General features: G+C 47.7%; 2 protein-coding genes across 2 annotated transcripts in view; both read left to right on the top strand.

The window, feature by feature from the left end:
- LOC116937793 (uncharacterized) overlaps positions 1–15,869 on the top strand; it is a 56,813-nt gene extending 40,944 nt beyond the window's left edge. Inside the window, exons 9-10 of the mRNA XM_076058901.1 lie at positions 1,151–3,699; positions 7,604–15,869. Of these exons, the coding sequence (XP_075915016.1) occupies positions 1,151–3,699; positions 7,604–7,725 (2,671 nt within the window). The 3' untranslated portion in view covers positions 7,726–15,869. The remainder of the gene's footprint in view (positions 1–1,150; positions 3,700–7,603) is intronic.
- Positions 15,870–16,418: 549 nt separating this feature from the next.
- The window catches only part of LOC116937795 (MAP kinase-activating death domain protein-like), an 81,559-nt gene continuing 78,901 nt past the window's right edge, over positions 16,419–19,076 (top strand). The window contains exon 1 of the mRNA XM_076058900.1: positions 16,419–16,711. The gene's annotated coding sequence lies outside the window, so the exon portion shown is untranslated. The remainder of the gene's footprint in view (positions 16,712–19,076) is intronic.

Below are 19,076 nucleotides of genomic sequence, written 5' to 3'. Positions count from 1 at the left end.
GTTATGGCAACCGCGGTCTTCATCGTCATGGCAACCGCGGTCTTCATCGTCATAGCAACCGCGGTCTTCATCGTCATAGCAACCGCGGTCTTCATCGTCATAGCAACCGTAGCGTCATCACCATCATCTCCATCACCACCACCACCACATTCACCGCACTTTCATCACACAGACAAAGATCCCCGTGTAGCCTCTAACAGGCTGTAGGGGCAAGTGCTGTTAGCGATCAGCACCTGTGAAGGCTACCGGCACTGTGGCACACGAGGGGGTGGGTGGCCAGCACCACGCCCGGCCGCCTTTGTCTCCCCAGTGGCGATGTTGACTACACACAGCACCAGGTACTCAGTTGAGGCTGAGTCGACCTAGGGGAGGCCCAGGAGCGGTACAGATAATCGTCACTGGCGGTGTTGGCCGTGAGCGGGAATCGAACTCGGGTCGCCAGGTTCATAGCGCAGCGTAGCGCTAACCACTACACCCACTCCTCGCTACACATACACAGACACACACACACAGACACACACACAGACACACACACACAGACTCACACACACAGACTCACACACACACACAGACTCACACACACTCACACACACAGACTCATTATCACACACACACAGACTCACACACACAGACTCACACACACACAGACTCACACACACAGACTCACACACACAGACTCACTATCACACACACACAGACTCACACACACAGACTCACACACACAGACTCACACACACAGACTCACTATCACACACAGACTCACTATCACACACACACACAGACACACACAGACTCACACACACAGACTCATTATCACACACACGCACAGACTCACACACACAGACTCACACACACAGACTCACTATCACACACACACAGACACACACACGCACAGACACACACAGACACACTCACACACAGACACAGACTCACACACACACAGACACACACACACAGACACACACACAGATACACACACACAGATACACACACACAGATACACACACACACAGATACACACACAGACACACACACAGACAAACACACAGATTCACACACACATACACACACCCCATCTCCCCCCTCTCCCCCCCCTCTCCCCCACCTCCCCCCTCCCCTCCCCCCCCCTCTCCCCCTCCCCCTCCCCCAGCTCTCACTGCGTGGAGCTGTGGTACCGCACCTCTCCGCTGACCCCTCCACTGCCCCTGTCCCTGCCCGGCTGCCCCCACCGCTGCCCTCTGGACGACTTCTCTGGCCTGCTGCTGCCCATCATGCCGGGAGACTGGCGGGCCGAGTGCGGGGGCACGGCGGGCCGCCAGGGCACGGCGGGCACCCTCACTGCTGGTAACATCAACATCACCGTCAACATCACCGTCATCAACATCACCCTCACTGCTGGTAACATCAACATCAACATCACCATCACCATCATCATCACCCTCACTGCTGGTAACATCACCATCATCACCATCACCCTCACTGCTGGTAACATCAACATCACCTTCATCAACATCGTCACCATCGTCAACATCACCATCACCATCACCTTCATCAACATCATCACCCTCACTGCTGGTAACATCAACATCAACATCACCATCACCGTCATCAACATCACCCTCACTGCTGGTAACATCGTCAACATCACCTTCATCATCATCAACATCACCATCGTCAACATCACCATCATCACCATCACCCTCACTGCTGGTAACATCGTCAACATCACCACCATCATCATCACCATCAACATCACCATCATCACCATCACCACCATCACCCTCACTGCTGGTAACGTCGTCAACATCACCACCATCACCATCATCACCATCACCACCATCGTCAACATCACCCTCACTGCTGGTAACGTCAACATCAACATCACCATCACCGTCATCAACATCACCCTCACTGCTGGTAACGTCGTCAACATCACCATCGTCACCTTCATCAACATCATCACCATCGTCAACATCACCCTCACTGCTGGTAACGTCGTCAACATCATCACCATCATCAACATCACCACCATCACCATCGTCAACATCACCATCGTCACCATCACCCTCACTGCTGGTAACGTCGTCAACATCACCATCATCACCATCACCATCGTCAACATCACCATCATCACCATCAACATCACTGCTGGTAACGTCGTCACCATCACCATCACCTTCATCAACATCATCACCCTCACTGCTGGTAACGTCACCATCACCATCACCTTCATCAACACCATCACCATCATCACCATCATCACCCTCACTGCTGGTAACATCAACATCACCATCACCTTCATCATCAACATCACCCTCACTGCTGGTAACATCGTCAACATCACCATCATCACCTTCATCATCAACATCACCCTCACTGCTGGTAACGTCGTCAACATCACCATCACCATCATCACCATCGTCACCCTCACCAACGGTAACGTCAACATCACCATCATCACCATCATCACCATCAACATCATCACCATCAACATCACCCTCACTGCTGGTAACGTCGTCAACATCACCACCATCAACATCACCATCGTCAACATCATCACCCTCACTGCTGGTAACGTCGTCACCATCACCAACATCACCATCAACATCACCATCACCATCACCCTCACTGCTGGTAACGTCGTCACCATCACCGTCATCATCACCATCACCCTCACCAACGGTAACATCAACATCACCTTCATCAACATCACCATCGTCAACATCACCATCACCCTCACTGCTGGTAACATCAACATCACCACCATCACCATCATCACCATCGTCACCATCACCCTCACTGCTGGTAACGTCGTCAACATCACCATCACCATCACCCTCACTGCTGGTAACATCAACATCACCATCACCATCGTCACCATCACCGTCAACACCATCACCATCAACATCATCAACATCATCACCCTCACTGCTGGTAACGTCGTCAACATCACCACCATCACCATCGTCACCATCACCCTCACTGCTGGTAACGTCGTCAACATCACCACCATCACCATCGTCAACATCACCCTCACTGCTGGTAACGTCGTCAACATCACCATCACCGTCATCAACATCATCACCCTCACTGCTGGTAACGTCGTCAACATCACCTTCATCAACATCATCACCCTCACTGCTGGTAACGTCGTCAACATCACCATCACCGTCATCAACATCACCCTCACTGCTGGTAACGTCGTCACCATCACCATCATCAACATCAACATCATCAACATCATCACCCTCACTGCTGGTAACATCGTCAACATCACCGTCATCACCATCATCACCATCACCCTCACTGCTGGTAACATCAACATCACCCTCACCATCGTCAACACCATCACCATCATCAACATCACCCTCACCACCATCATCACCATCACCCTCACTGCTGGTAACGTCGTCAACATCACCATCATCAACATCATCACCATCACCACCATCGTCACCATCACCCTCACTGCTGGTAACGTCAACATCACCTTCATCAACATCACCATCACTGCTGGTAACGTCGTCAACATCACCATCATCACCACCATCACCCTCACTGCTGGTAACGTCGTCAACATCACCGTCATCACCATCAACATCATCACCATCGTCACCATCACCCTCACTGCTGGTAACGTCGTCAACATCACCACCATCACCGTCACCATCGTCAACATCACCATCACCCTCACTGCTGGTAACGTCAACATCACCGTCACCTTCATCACCATCACCATCATCACCATCACCGTCATCACCATCACCATCATCACCATCACCCTCACCGCTGGTAACGTCAACATCACCACCATCATCACCATCGTCACCATCACCCTCACCGCTGGTAACGTCGTCACCATCACCCTCACCACCATCACCGTCACCATCACCATCACCACCATCACCATCACCTTCATCAACATCACCATCGTCAACATCACCCTCACCGCTGGTAACATCGTCACCGCCGGTAACATCGTCACCATCACCTTCATCACCATCACCACCATCACCATCACCCTCACCGCCGGTAACGTCACCGCCGGTAACGTCACCATCACCGTCATCAACATCACCGCCGGTAACGTCACCGCTGGTAACATCACCACCACCATCATCACCCTCACCATCGTCAACATCACCATCACCGTCATCACCGTCACCACCATCATCAACATCACCCTCACCGCCAGTAACGTCATCACCAACATCACCATCACCATGCTGTGTGTATGCTGTGTGTATGCTGTGTGTATGCTGTGTGTGTGTGTGTACTATGCTGTGTGTATGCTGTGTGTGTATGTACTATGCTGTGTGTATGTGTACTATGCTGTGTGTATGCTGTGTGTATGCTGTGTGTGTGTACTATGCTGTGTGTATGCTGTGTGTATGCTGTGTGTGTATGTTGTATGCTGTGTGTGTATGCTGTGTGTATGCTGTGTGTATGCTGTGTGTGTGTACTATGCTGTGTGTATGCTGTGTGTATGCTGTGTGTGTATGCTGTGTGTATGCTGTGTGTGTATGTTGTATGCTGTGTGTGTATGCTGTGTGTATGCTGTGTGTGTATGAACTATGCTGTGTGTATGCTGTGTGTATGTACTATGCTGTGTGTATGCTGTGTGTGCATGTACTATGCTGTGTGTATGCTGTGTGTGTATGTACTATGCTGTGTGTATGCTGTGTGTGTGTACTATGCTGTGTGTATGCTGTGTGTATGTACTATGCTGTGTGTATGCTGTGTGTGTGTGTACTATGCTGTGTGTATGCTGTGTGTGTATGTACTATGCTGTGTGTATGTGTACTATGCTGTGTGTATGCTGTGTGTGTGTGTACTATGCTGTGTGTATGCTGTGTGTGTATGTACTATGCTGTGTGTATGTGTACTATGCTGTGTGTATGCTGTGTGTATGCTGTGTGTGTATGCTGTGTGTATGCTGTGTGTGTATGTTGTATGCTGTGTGTGTATGCTGTGTGTATGCTGTGTGTGTATGTACTATGCTGTGTGTATGCTGTGTGTGTATGTACTATGCTGTGTGTATGCTGTGTGTATGCTGTGTGTATGCTGTGTGTGTGTGTACTATGCTGTGTGTATGCTGTTTGTGTGTACTATGCTGTGTGTGTATGTACTATGCTGTGTGTATGCTGTGTGTGCATGTACTATGCTGTGTGTATGCTGTGTGTATGCTGTGTGTATGTACTATGCTGTGTGTATGCTGTGTGTGTATGCTGTGTGTGTGTATGCTGTGTGTATGCTGTGTGTGTATGCTGTGTGTGTATGCTGTGTGTATGTACTATGCTGTGTGTATGCTGTGTGTATGCTGTGTGTATGTACTATGCTGTGTGCATGCTGTGTGCATGCTGTGTGCATGCTGTGTGCATGCTGTGTGTGTATGCTGTGTGCATGCTGTGTGTGTATGCTGTGTGTGTATGCTGTGTGTGTATGTACTATGCTGTGTGTATGCTGTGTGTATGCTGTGTGTATGTACTATGCTGTGTGTATGCTGTTTGTGTATGCTGTGTGTATACTGTGTGTATGCTGTGTGTGTGTATACTGTGTGTATGCTGTGTGTGTATGCTGTGTGTATGCTGTGTGTATGCTGTGTGTATGCTGTGTGTGTATGCTGTGTGTATGTTGTATGTACTATGCTGTGTGTATGCTGTGTGTATGCTGTGTGTGTATGTACTATGCTGTGTGTGTATGTACTATGTTGTGTATATGCTGTGTGTATGCTGTGTGTGTATGTACTATGCTGTGTGTATGATGTGTGTATGCTGTATGTGTGTATGCTGTGTTTGTATGTACTATGCTGTGTGTATGTTGTGTGTATGCTGTGTGTATGCTGTGTGTATGCTGTGTGTGTATGCTGTGTGTATGCTGTGTGTATGTACTATGTTGTGTGTATGCTGTGTGTATGCTGTGTGTGTATGCTGTGTGTGTATACTGTGTGTATGATGTGTGTGTATGTACTATGCTGTGTGTGTATGTACTATGCTGTGTGTATGCTGTGTGTATGCTGTGTGTGTATGTACTATGCTGTGTGTATGCTGTGTGTATGCTGTGTGTATATGCTGTGTGTGTATGCTGTGTGTATGATGTGTGTGTATGTACTATGCTGTGTGTATGCTGTGTGTGTATGCTGTGTGTATGATGTGTGTGTATGTACTATGTTGTGTGTATGCTGTGTGTATGCTGTGTGTGTATGCTGTGTGTATGCTGTGTGTGTATGTTGTATGCTGTGTGTATGCTGTGTGTGTATGCTGTGTGTATGCTGTGTGTGTATGTACTATGCTGTGTGTATGCTGTGTGTGTATGTACTATGCTGTGTGTATGCTGTGTGTGCATGTACTATGCTGTGTGTATGCTGTGTGTGTATGTACTATGCTGTGTGTATGCTGTGTGTGTATGTACTATGCTGTGTGTATGCTGTGTGTGTGTATGCTGTGTGTATGCTGTGTGTATGTACTATGCTGTGTGTATGCTGTGTGTATGCTGTGTGTGTATGCTGTGTGTGTATGTACTATGCTGTGTGTATGCTGTTTGTGTGTACTATGCTGTGTGTGTATGTACTATGCTGTGTGTATGCTGTGTGTGCATGTACTATGCTGTGTGTATGCTGTGTGTATGCTGTGTGTATGTACTATGCTGTGTGTATGCTGTGTGTGTGTATGCTGTGTGTATGCTGTGTGTGTATGCTGTGTGTATGTACTATGCTGTGTGTATGCTGTGTGTGTATGTACTATGCTGTGTGTATGCTGTGTGTGTATGCTGTGTGTATGCTGTGTGTATGTACTATGCTGTGTGCATGCTGTGTGCATGCTGTGTGCATGCTGTGTGCATGCTGTGTGTATGCTGTGTGTGTATGTACTATGCTGTGTGTATGCTGTGTGTATGTACTATGCTGTGTGTATGCTGTTTGTGTATGCTGTGTGTATACTGTGTGTATGCTGTGTGTGTGTATACTGTGTGTATGCTGTGTGTGTATGCTGTGTGTATGCTGTGTGTATGCTGTGTGTGTATGCTGTGTGTATGTTGTATGTACTATGCTGTGTGTATGCTGTGTGTATGCTGTGTGTGTGTATGTACTATGCTGTGTGTGTATGTACTATGTTGTGTATATGCTGTGTGTATGCTGTGTGTGTATGTACTATGCTGTGTGTATGATGTGTGTATGCTGTGTGTGTGTATGCTGTGTTTGTATGTACTATGCTGTGTGTATGTTGTGTGTATGCTGTGTGTATGCTGTGTGTGTATGCTGTGTGTGTATACTGTGTGTATGATGTGTGTGTATGTACTATGCTGTGTGTGTATGTACTATGCTGTGTGTATGCTGTGTGTATGCTGTGTGTATGCTGTGTGTGTATGTACTATGCTGTGTGTATGCTGTGTGTATGCTGTGTGTGTATGCTGTGTGTGTATGCTGTGTGTATGATGTGTGTGTATGTACTATGCTGTGTGTATGATGTGTGTGTATGTACTATGTTGTGTGTATGCTGTGTGTGTATGCTGTGTGTATGCTGTGTGTATGCTGTGTGTGTATGCTGTGTGTGTATGCTGTGTGTATGATGTGTGTGTATGTACTATGCTGTGTGTATGCTGTTAGCAGGGCTGCTGTTGACCCTGCTGGGCACTGTGTCGCTGCTGCTGCTGCTGGTGGTGCTTTGGAGGCAGCGACGGAGCAACAGAGACGCAGTCTACAGCCAGCTCATGTTGGGGGACTCCTGATCACTCACTCACACACTGTTACACTCACTCACTCACACACTCACTCACACACTCACTGTTACACTCACTCACTGTTACACTCACTCACACACTCACTCACACACTCACTGTTACACTCACTCACTGTTACACTCACTCACTCACCCACTCACTCACCCACACACTCACTGTTACACACACTCACTCACACACTCACTCACCCACTCACTCACTCACCCACTCACTGTTACACTCACACACTCACACACTGTTACACACACTCACACACTCACTCACCCACTGTTACACTCACACACTGTTACACAGTCTACAGCCAGCTCATGTTGGGGGACTCCTGATCACACACACTCACTCACTGTTACACTCACTCACCCACTCACTCACTCACCCACTCACTCACCCACTCACACACTCACTGTTACACACACTCACACACTCACTCACCCACTCACTCACTCACACACTCACTCACTGTTACACTCACACACTCACACACTGTTACACACACTCACACACTCACTCACCCACTGTTACACTCACACACTCACTCACTGTTACACTCACACACTCACTCACTGTTACACTCACACACTGTTACACAGTCTACAGCCAGCTCATGTTGGGGGACTCCTGATCACACACACTCACTCACTGTTACACTCACTCACCCACTCACTCACTCACCCACTCACTCACCCACTCACACACTCACTGTTACACACACTCACACACTCACTCACCCACTCACTCACTCACACACTCACTCACTGTTACACTCACACGCTCACACACTGTTACACACACTCACACACTCACTCACCCACTGTTACACTCACACACTCACTCACTGTTACACTCACACACTCACTCACTGTTACACTCACACACTCACTCACTGTTACACTCACACACTCACTGTTACACACACTCACACACTCACTCACCCACTCACTCACTCACACACTCACTCGCTCACCCACTCGCTCACCCACTCACTCACTCACACACTCACTGTTACACTCACTCACCCACCCACTCACTCACCCACTCACTCACTCACACACTCACTCGCTCACCCACTCGCTCACCCACTCACTCACTCACACACTCACTGTTACACTCACACACTCACTGTTACACTCACTCACCCACTCACTCACCCACTCACTCACTCACTCACACACTCACTCGCTCACCCACTCGCTCACCCACTCACTTACCCACTCGCTCACCCACTTACCCATCCACTCGCTCGCTCACCCACTCGCTCACCCACTCACTCACCCATTCACCCACCCATTCACTCACCCTCCCACCCACACACCCACCCGCTCACTCACCCACCCACCCACTCGCTCGCTCACCCACTCACCCATCCACTCGCTCACCCACCCCACAGTGGTGATGGTGGTGATGGTGGTGTAGTTTCAGGTTGACTACTCTTCATAAGCAAGCGGCCTCTGATGGGCTTGCTTCGATATTTTCTAGTTAAACGCAGCAGCAGCAGCAGCAAAATCTCACCACCAAAATCCGGTGCCGGGCTAAGCTAGTGCGGAGCCCTAAATACATAAATAAAAACACGTTGATTTTAAAACGCACGCAATTTTTTTAACTCACACAGTCAAGTAAATTGTGATTATTTTTTTTCATTTGCTATACAGCCCAGATAATACGACACATCGCTACCCTTAAACACCCCCAGCGATTCATAGACGTTGAAGGTGCTGTAGTACTATAGTCACAGAGCTAGTGCAGTCTCGCTGAAACCAGAATTGATGGCTTTAAAAACGTCTAGCAACACCCAGCGATTCATAGAAGTTGAAGGCGGTGTAGTACTATAGTCACAGAGCTAGTGCAGACTCACTGAAACCAGAATTGATGGCTTTAAAAACGTCTAGCAACACCCAGCGGTTCATAGAAGTTGAAGGTTGGTGTAGTACTATAGTCACAGAGCTAGTGCAGACTCACTGAAACCGGAATTGATGGCTTTAAAGCGTCTAGCAACACCCAGCGATTCATAGAAGTTGAAGGCGGTGTAGTACTATAGTCACAGAGCTAGTGCAGTCTCGCTGAAACCAGAATTGATGGCTTTAAAAACGTCTAGCAACACCCAGCGGTTCATAGAAGTTGAAGGTTGGTGTAGTACTATAGTCACAGAGCTAGTGCAGACTCACTGAAACCGGAATTGATGGCTTTAAAAACGTTTAGCAACACCCAGCGATTCATAGAAGTTGAAGGCGGTGTAGTACTATAGTCACTGAGCTAGTGCATAATCACTGAAACCGGAATTGATGGCTTTAAAAACGTCTAGCAACACCCAGCGATTCATAGAAGTTGAAGGCGCTGTAGTACTATAGTTACAGAGCTAGTGCAGACTCACTGAAACCAGAATTGATGGCTTTAAACACGTTTAGCAACACCCAGAGGTTCATAGAAGTTGAAGGTTGGTGTAGTACTATAGTCACAGAGCTAGTGCAGAATCACTGAAACCAGAATTGATGGCTTTAAAAACGTCTAGCAACACCCAGCGATTCATAGACGTTGAAGGCGGTGTAGTACTATAGTCACAGAGCTAGTGCAGACTCACTGAACCAGAATTGATGGCTTTAAAAACGTTTAGCAACACCCAGCGGTTTCATAGAAGTTGAAGGTTGGTGTAGTACTATAGTCACAGAGCTAGTGCAGAATCACTGAAACCAGAATTGATGGCTTTAAAAACGTTTAGCAACACCCAGCGGTTCATAGAAGTTGAAGGCGGTGTAGTACTATAGTCACAGAGCTAGTGCAGAATCACTGAACCGGAATTGATGGCTTTAAAGCGTTTAGCAACACCCAGCGATTGATAGAAGTTGAAGGCGGTGTAGTACTATAGTCACAGAGCTAGTGCAGACTCACTGAAACCGGAATTGATGGCTTTAAAGCGTCTAGCAACACCCAGCGGTTCATAGAAGTTGAAGGCGGTGTAGTACTATAGTCACAGAGCTAGTGCAGTCTCGCTGAAACCAGAATTGATGGCTTTAAAGCGTCTAGCAACACCCAGCGATTCATAGAAGTTGAAGGTTGGTGTAGTACTATAGTCACAGAGCTAGTGCAGACTCACTGAAACCAGAATTGATGGCTTTAAAGCGTCTAGCAACACCCAGCGGTTCATAGAAGTTGAAGGTTGGTGTAGTACTATAGTCACTGAGCTAGTGCAGACTCACTGAACCAGAATTGATGGCTTTAAAAACGTCTAGCAACACCCAGCGATTGATAGAAGTTCAAGGCGGTGTAGTACTATAGTCACAGAGCTAGTGCAGACTCACTGAACCTGAATTGATGGCTTTAAAAACGTCTAGCAACACCCAGCGGTTCATAGAAGTTGAAGGTTGGTGTAGTACTATAGTCACAGAGCTAGTGCAGACTCACTGAAACCAGAATTGATGGCTTTAAAAACGTTTAGCAACACCCAGCGGTTCATAGAACTTGAAGGCGGTGTAGTACTATAGTCACAGAGCTAGTGGAGACTCACTGAAACCAGAATTGATGGCTTTAAAAACGTCTAGCAACACCCAGCGGTTCATAGAAGTTGAAGGCGGTGTAGTACTATAGTCACAGAGCTAGTGCAGACTCACTGAAACCGGAATTGATGGCTTTAAAGCGTTTAGCAACACCCAGCGATTCATAGAAGTTGAAGGTTGGTGTAGTACTATAGTCACAGAGCTAGTGCAGACTCACTGAAACCGGAATTGATGGCTTTAAAGCGTCTAGCAACACCCAGCGATTCATAGAAGTTGAAGGCGCTGTAGTACTATAGTCACAGAGCTAGTGCAGACTCACTGAAACCAGAATTGATGGCTTTAAAGCGTCTAGCAACACCCAGCGGTTCATAGAAGTTGAAGGCGGTGTAGTACTATAGTCACAGAGCTAGTGCAGACTCACTGAAACCGGAATTGATGGCTTTAAAGCGTCTAGCAACACCCAGCGATTCATAGAAGTTGAAGGCGGTGTAGTACTATAGTCACAGAGCTAGTGCAGACTCACTGAAACCAGAATTGATGGCTTTAAAGCGTCTAGCAACACCCAGCGATTCATAGAAGTTGAAGGTTGGTGTAGTACTATAGTCACAGAGCTAGTGCAGACTCACTGAAACCAGAATTGATGGCTTTAAAGCGTCTAGCAACACCCAGCGATTCATAGAAGTTGAAGGTTGGTGTAGTACTATAGTCACAGAGCTAGTGCAGACTCACTGAAACCAGATTTGATGGCTACTTTTGCCCCGGGGAAATTGCATCATGGCTGATATCATTCGCAGGTATCGTTTATGTTGTTGTTGTTGTTGTTTGGGGCAGTGGGGCGGTGTGTGTGTGTGTGTGTGTTAGATCGCCTAAACAAACACAAATACGTACATAGACAAGCACGTTGTTGTGTCGTCAAAGCCGCCCACCACCACCACCCAGCATGGCCGGTCGCGGGGTGGGGTTGAGTGTCACGTCAACAGAACGTGGACAATTGGCTACTAGTGTAGTGTATAGTGTAGTGTATAGTGTAGTTTATAGTAGTGTAGTGTATAGTGTAATAGTGTAGTGTATAGTGTAGTGTAGTGTGTAGTGTATAGTAGTGTAGTGTATAGTGTAGTTTATAGTATAGTAGTGTATAGTATAGTAGTGTAGTGTATAGTGTAGTGTATAGTGTAGTGTATAGTAGTGTAGTGTATAGTAGTGTATAGTGTAATAGTGTAGTGTATAGTGTAGTGTACAGTGTAGTAGTGTATAGTGTAATAGTGTAGTGTATAGTGTAGTTTATAGTAGTGTAGTGTATAGTGTAGCGTATTGTCGTGTTGTGTAGTTTATAGTGTAGTGTATTGTAGTGTATAGTGGTGTGTAGTGTATAGTGTCATGTATACTGTAGTGTATAGTGTATAGAGTAGTGTATAGTTTTGTGTAGTGTATAGTGTAGTGTAGTAGTCTATAGTGTAGTGTATAGTGTAGTAGTGTATAGTAGTGTATAGTGTAGTGTATAATGTAGTGTAGTAGTGTATAGTGTAGTGTATAGTAGTGTAGTGTATAGTTGTGTGTAGTGTAGTGTATAGAGTAGTTCGTGAAGCCTTTGATGGCTGTACCAGAGGAATTTCCATCTGGTACAGATACAATGGGAGGCTGATCGATGCCTGGGTGCGGTCAAGGGATGGCTCCCTATTGCTCAACCACGTTATGTATGCCGATGATCTGGTGATTGCTGCTCAATCAGAGGAGGAGTTGGAGACGCTGCTGCTGAGACAGGAGCGTGCCACTAAGAGGTGGGGGCCTTACCATCAGCCCCACCAAAACTAAACACCTGCCTGGGTATTTTGTACCATCGGACACTCCACCCCCACAACTCCCAATCGGTGATGGGGCAGTTGTGGAGAGAGTGGAGAGTTTCCCATACCTGGGAAGTGTGCTTATGACCGGCTACGATTTGACAGCAGAGGTCTCACTCAGAATCAGTCGAGCGGCAATATCTTTTCATCGGTTGCGTAACGCTGTGTGGAAGCTACCTGGTCTGTCGCTCCGCACTAAGCTTCAGGTCTTCTCGGCCACGGTCATTCCCTCCCTTATCTACGCTTGAGAAACGTGGACCCGCCTAATTGAACATCTTCGCCGGTTAGAAACATTTAGGCTGGCCTGCCTACGATCCATCCTGGGTTTAACCAGGCTGGATTGTGTGAGGAGCTCACAAATAATCGAAAGATCTGCACAAAGTCCCATCGGTGAGCTCCTCCGGCAGGAAAGGCTGCGTTGGCTGGGTCACGTAGCCCGCATGCCCAGCCACCGCATGCCGAAACAGCTTTTGTTCGGCCGGATGGAGGGGGCTAAACGGGCGCGGCACGGGCTAGAGAAGAGATGGAGTGATGTGGTACAGGAGGACGTGGAGCTGAGTGGACTTGCCGATGACTGGTACCAGCGGTGTCAAGATCGGCCTCTGTGGAGGAGGCTTGTGAAGGACGCTACTGGGCAGTTGGAGGTAGTCGCCCTCCAACAACAACGGAGGGCGGAGGAGCGACGCTCACAACAACGAGCGGAGCGCCGGGTGGCTAAAGCACAGCAGGTTGTCACAGTAGGGGGGCACAGGTGGTGCATCAGCCAGTCATCTCAGTCAGTCGACCCGTGGCACCTGGGTCTGCCCCGTGACCTGTCAGCGGGCGTTCGACACTTCACGTGGCCTCAAAGTGCACATAGCCTGGCACAAGCGTCGTGGTGACGTCACCGCCACTTAGTGGCGAATGGCGGTAGTGTATAGAGTAGTGTATAGTGTAGTGTATTGTGGTGTAGTCTATAGAGTAGTGTAGTGTAGCAGTGTATAGTGCAGTAGTGTAGTTGTGTATAGAGAAGTGTAGTGTATTGAGTAGTGTAGTAGTGTATTGAGTAGTGTATAGTATAGTGTATAGAGTAGTGTATGTAGTAGTGTAGCAGTGTAGTAGTGTATAGTGTAGTAGTGTAATGTAGTAGTGTATAGTGTAGTAGTGTAATGTAGTAGTGTATAGTGTAGTAGTGAATAGTGCAGTAGTGTAATGTAGTAGTGTAAAGTGTAGTGTAGCAGTGTAGTAGTGTATAGTGTAGTGTAGCAGTGTATATTGTAGTTTAGCAGTGTATAGAGTAGTGTAGTGTATAGTAGTGTATAGAGTAGTGTATAGTGTAGTGTAGCAGTGTAGTGTATATAGTAGTGTATGGTGTAGTGTATAGTGTAGTGTAGTAGCACAGCAGCAAACACCCGGGTGTTGTGTGCTGGAGTGTACACCCACGGCAAGTTCACAACCCGAGTAAAGTTTCTGTTAAAGCCACGAGCCCCGCTGGGCTGCGCTGGGTGGTGGAGGGCTTTCAATCGACAGAACATTTTAATATTTTGATTTAAAGCTTTCGTGACTGCAGTAATTCATATTCTTAGCTCTTTCGGTAAAGTCACTTTGAAGTGAAACAATAAAATAATAAAAAAATATAAAACAATAAAAATTCTCACGACGTTTCGACCATAACAAAAACGGTCGTCATCAGGTGTGTCGGTTTGAATAAATTTATTTTATTGTTTCCCTTCAACGTGACTTTACCGAAAGAGCTAAGCATATAACATTTTAATATTTTGTTTTACGCGATCTCAAAACAAAAACACCGCCTCTGATGGATGTAATTGTTTTTCTTTGTTATTTTTGTTCGAGAAAGCTTTTCACGGTTATTGCCAAAACAATGTGTGGGAGAGGTGGTCTCTGGTCTAGTTGCTTCGAATCTCGTTTTAAGTAGGCTTAAAATATCCATCCAGCAGTGGATAGACCCTGGTGGTGGTGGTGATGATGATGGTGGTGGTGTTGATGGTGATGATGATGTTGATGGTGGTGTTGATGGTGTTGATGGTGGTAGTGATGGTGGTGATGATGATGGTGGTGGTGGTGATGGTGGTGATCATGGTGGTGATGGTGATGATGGTGGTGATGGTGATGCTGTTGATGGTGGTGGTGATGGTGGTGATGATGGTGATGGTGTTGATGGTGGTGGTGATGATGATGGTGTTGTTGATGGTGTTGATGGTGTTGGTGTTGATGATGGTGTTGTTGATGGTGTTGATGTTGGTGTTGATGATGGTGTTGGTGTTGTTGATGATGGTGTTGTTGATGATGGTGTTGATGGTGATGATGGTGTTGATGGTGGTGTTGATGGTGATGATGGTGTTGATGATGGTGTTGTTGATGTTGTTGATGGTGTTGCTGGTGTTGTTGATGGTGATGATGGTGTTGATGATGATGCAGGTGATGGTGTTGATGTTGATGATGGTGTTGATGGTGATGATGGTGATGATGTTGTTGATGATGATGGTGATGATGTTGTTGATGTTGATGATGTTGGTGTTGTTGGTGATGGTGGTGATGGTGATGATGTTGGTGTTGGTGATGATGATGATGCAGGTGATGTTGTTGCTCTTTCTCGTCTCCCAGTATCGCTGATTTGATGTCGTTGATCAAAGTCGTCGTGCCTGTGATTGACGTCACTGATTGACGTGACTAAGTGACATGACACTAATTGACGTTACTGACGTGACGTGCAGACACTAATTGACGTGACGACACTGATTGACATGACGAAACTAATTGACATGACACTAATTGATACTGAATAAATCGCACTTTGTCAAAATCTTGTCTGCTCGCAATGACGTCACACACATCCAGGAAGGCTTGAGCAAAGAATGACGTCCCCACTGGCTGGAAGGATGCCAACATCCTGGTGTCTATACAGATGACGTCACCCTTGGTGTTTACAACGGAAGCGTCCGCAATAGTTCCGGGATGATGTCATCCAAGTGTTTATTTATGACGTAATTTTCTCGGGGGAGATCGGTGATGTCATTTGTCTTCCCCTCAAGTCGACGTCACTTCCTCACCTCACTTATGACCTCATTTGTACGCGCCGACGTCACTAATGCAGAAAACGTCACCGATGTCAATCCTCCGACGACGTCACAACTCCCTAACTTCGCCCTTGACGTCACTTTTCCCAATTTATCTCCCGCCAACGTCAAACCTTTCTCGCTGACGTCACCCCTCGCACACCGCCAACGTCACTCCCTCACCCGGTGATGTCACGGCGCTCCCTCGCGGTGACGTCACTCGTCCATCCTCACTCGCTGTGACGTCACTCTATCCCCCTCACCCGGTAACGTGCCTCCTCCACCAGCGACGTCACTTCTCCACCCCCTCCGCCAGTGACGTCACTTGTTCACGCCTCGCCCGATGACGTCACGGGCCTGTGGCCTTAAACAAGATGGAGGTCGCGCGTTAGGCCGGTAGGAGACTTCAAATCAAACATCGCCATCACAACAACAACAACAATAACAACCACAACAACAACAATAACAACAACAACAACAATTGTAGGAATCTTCGTGATCGTTGACACGCTTCTGTCGTCACCAACTCATCCCAGCGACGAGAATCGATTCACGCCGCTCGCTTCACGTCAGCTCTCCTCACACCCTGGTGAGTGCTGATTGTTACTGATTGTTGCTGATTGTTACTGATTGTTACTGGCCTCACACCCTGGTGAGTGCTGATTGTTACTGATTGTTACTGGCCTCACGTCGTGGTGAGTGCTGATTGTTACTGGCCTCACACCCTGGTGAGTGCTGATTGTTACTGATTGTTACTGGCCTCACGTCGTGGTGAGTGCTGATTGTTACTGGCCTCACACCCTGGTGAGTGCTGATTGTTACTGATTGTTACTGGCCTCACGTCGTGGTGAGTGCTGATTGTTACTGGCCTCACACCCTGGTGAGTGCTGATTGTTACTGATTATTACTGATTGTTGCTGATTGTTACTGGCCTCACGTCGTGGTGAGTGCTGATTGTTACTGGCCTCACACCCTGGTGAGTGCTGATTGTTACTGATTGTTACTGATTGTTGCTGATTGTTACTGGCCTCACGTCGTGGTGAGTGTTGATTGTTACTGATTGTTCCTGATTGTTACTGGCCTCACGTCGTGGTGAGTGCTGATTGTTACTGATTGTTACTGGCCTCACGTCGTGGTGAGTGCTGATTGTTACTGATTGTTACTGGCCTCACGTGATGGTGAGTGCTGATTGTTACTGGCCTCACGTCGTGGTGAGTGCTGATTGTTACTGATTGTTACTGGCCTCACACCCTGGTGAGTGCTGATTGTTACTGATTGTTACTGGCCTCACGTCGTGGTGAGTGCTGATTGTTACTGATTGTTACTGGCCTCACACAGTGGTGAGTGCTGATTGTTACTGATTGTTACTGGCCTCACGTCGTGGTGAGTGCTGATTGTTACTGATTGTTACTGGCCTCACGTGATGGTGAGTGCTGATTGTTACTGATTGTTACTGGCCTCACGTGATGGTGAGTGCTGATTGTTTCTGATTGTTACTGGCCTCACGTGATGGTGAGTGCTGATTGTTACTGATTGTTACTGGCCTCACGTCGTGGTGAGTGCTGATTGTTACTGATTGTTACTGGCCTCACATGGTGGTGAGTGCTGATTGTTACTGGCCTCACGCTGCAGTGAGTGCTGATTGCTACTGATTGTTACTGGCCTCACACCCTGGTGAGTGCTGATTGTTACTGATTGTTGCTGATTGTTACTGGCCTCACGTCGTGGTGAGTGCTGATTGTTACTGATTGTTACTGGCCTTATGTTGTGGTGAGTGCTGATTGTTACTGGCCTCACACCGTGGTGAGTGCTGATTGAGGTGGTGAGTGTGTGGTGAGTAGTAGGTGATGGTGAGTGTGTGGTGAGTAGTAGGTGATGGTGAGTGACGTGGTGAGTGTGTGGTGAGTAGTAGGTGATGGTGAGTAACGTGGTGAGTGTGTGGTGAGTAGTAGGTGATGGTGAGTGTGTGGTGAGTAGTAGGTGATGGTGAGTGACGTGGTGAGTGTGTGATGAGTAGTAGGTGATGGTGAGTGACGTGGTGAGTGTGTGGTGAGTAGTAGGTGATGGTGAGTGTGTGGTGAGTAGTAGGTGATGGTGAGTGACGTGGTGAGTGTGTGGTGAGTAGTAGGTGATGGTGAGTGACGTGGTGAGTGTGTGGTGAGTAGTAGGTGATGGTGAGTGATGTGGTGAGTGTGTTGTGAGTATTAGGTGATGGTGAGTAACGTGGTGAGTGTGTGGTGAGTAGTAGGTGATGGTGAGTGTGTGGTGAGTAGTAGGTGATGGTGAGTGACGTGGTGAGTGTGTGGTGAGTAGTAGGTGATGGTGAGTAACGTGGTGAGTGTGTGGTGAGTAGTAGGTGATGGTGAGTGTGTGGTGAGTAGTAGGTGATGGTGAGTGACGTGGTGAGTAGTAGGTGATGGTGAGTGACGTGGTGAGTGTGTGGTGAGTAGTAGGTGATGGTGAGTGACGTGGTGAGTGTGTGGTAGCTGATGGTGAGTGATATGGTGAGTGTGTGGTGAGTAGTAGGTTATGGTGAGTGACGTGGTGAGTGTGTGGTGAGTAGTAGGTGATGGTGAGTGACGTGGTGAGTGTGTGGTGAGTAGTAGGTGATGGTGAGTGACGTGGTGAGTGTGTGGTGAGTAGTAGGTGATGGTGAGTGACGTGGTGAGTGTGTGGTGAGTAGTAGGTGATGGTGAGTGACGTGGTGAGTGTGTGGTGAGTAGTTGGTGATGGTGAGTGACGTGGTGAGTGTGTGGTGAGTAGTAGGTGATGGTGAGTGTGTGGTGAGTAGTAGGTGATGGTGAGTGACGTGGTGAGTGCGTGGTGAGTAGTAGGTGATGGTGAGTGTGTGGTGAGTAGTAGGTGATGGTGAGTGACGTGGTGAGTGTGTGGTGAGTAGTAGGTGATGGTGAGTGTGTGGTGAGTGTGTGGTGAGTCGTAGGTGATGGTGAGTG

This window comes from Petromyzon marinus, assembly GCF_048934315.1.
Source record: "Petromyzon marinus isolate PM22_M1 ecotype Great Lakes invasive population chromosome 80 unlocalized genomic scaffold, UKy_Petmar_22M1.pri1.0 chr80_unloc.2, whole genome shotgun sequence".
Taxonomy (NCBI): Eukaryota; Metazoa; Chordata; class Hyperoartia; order Petromyzontiformes; family Petromyzontidae; genus Petromyzon; species Petromyzon marinus.
This window is presented reverse-complemented; position numbering and strand designations above follow the sequence as displayed.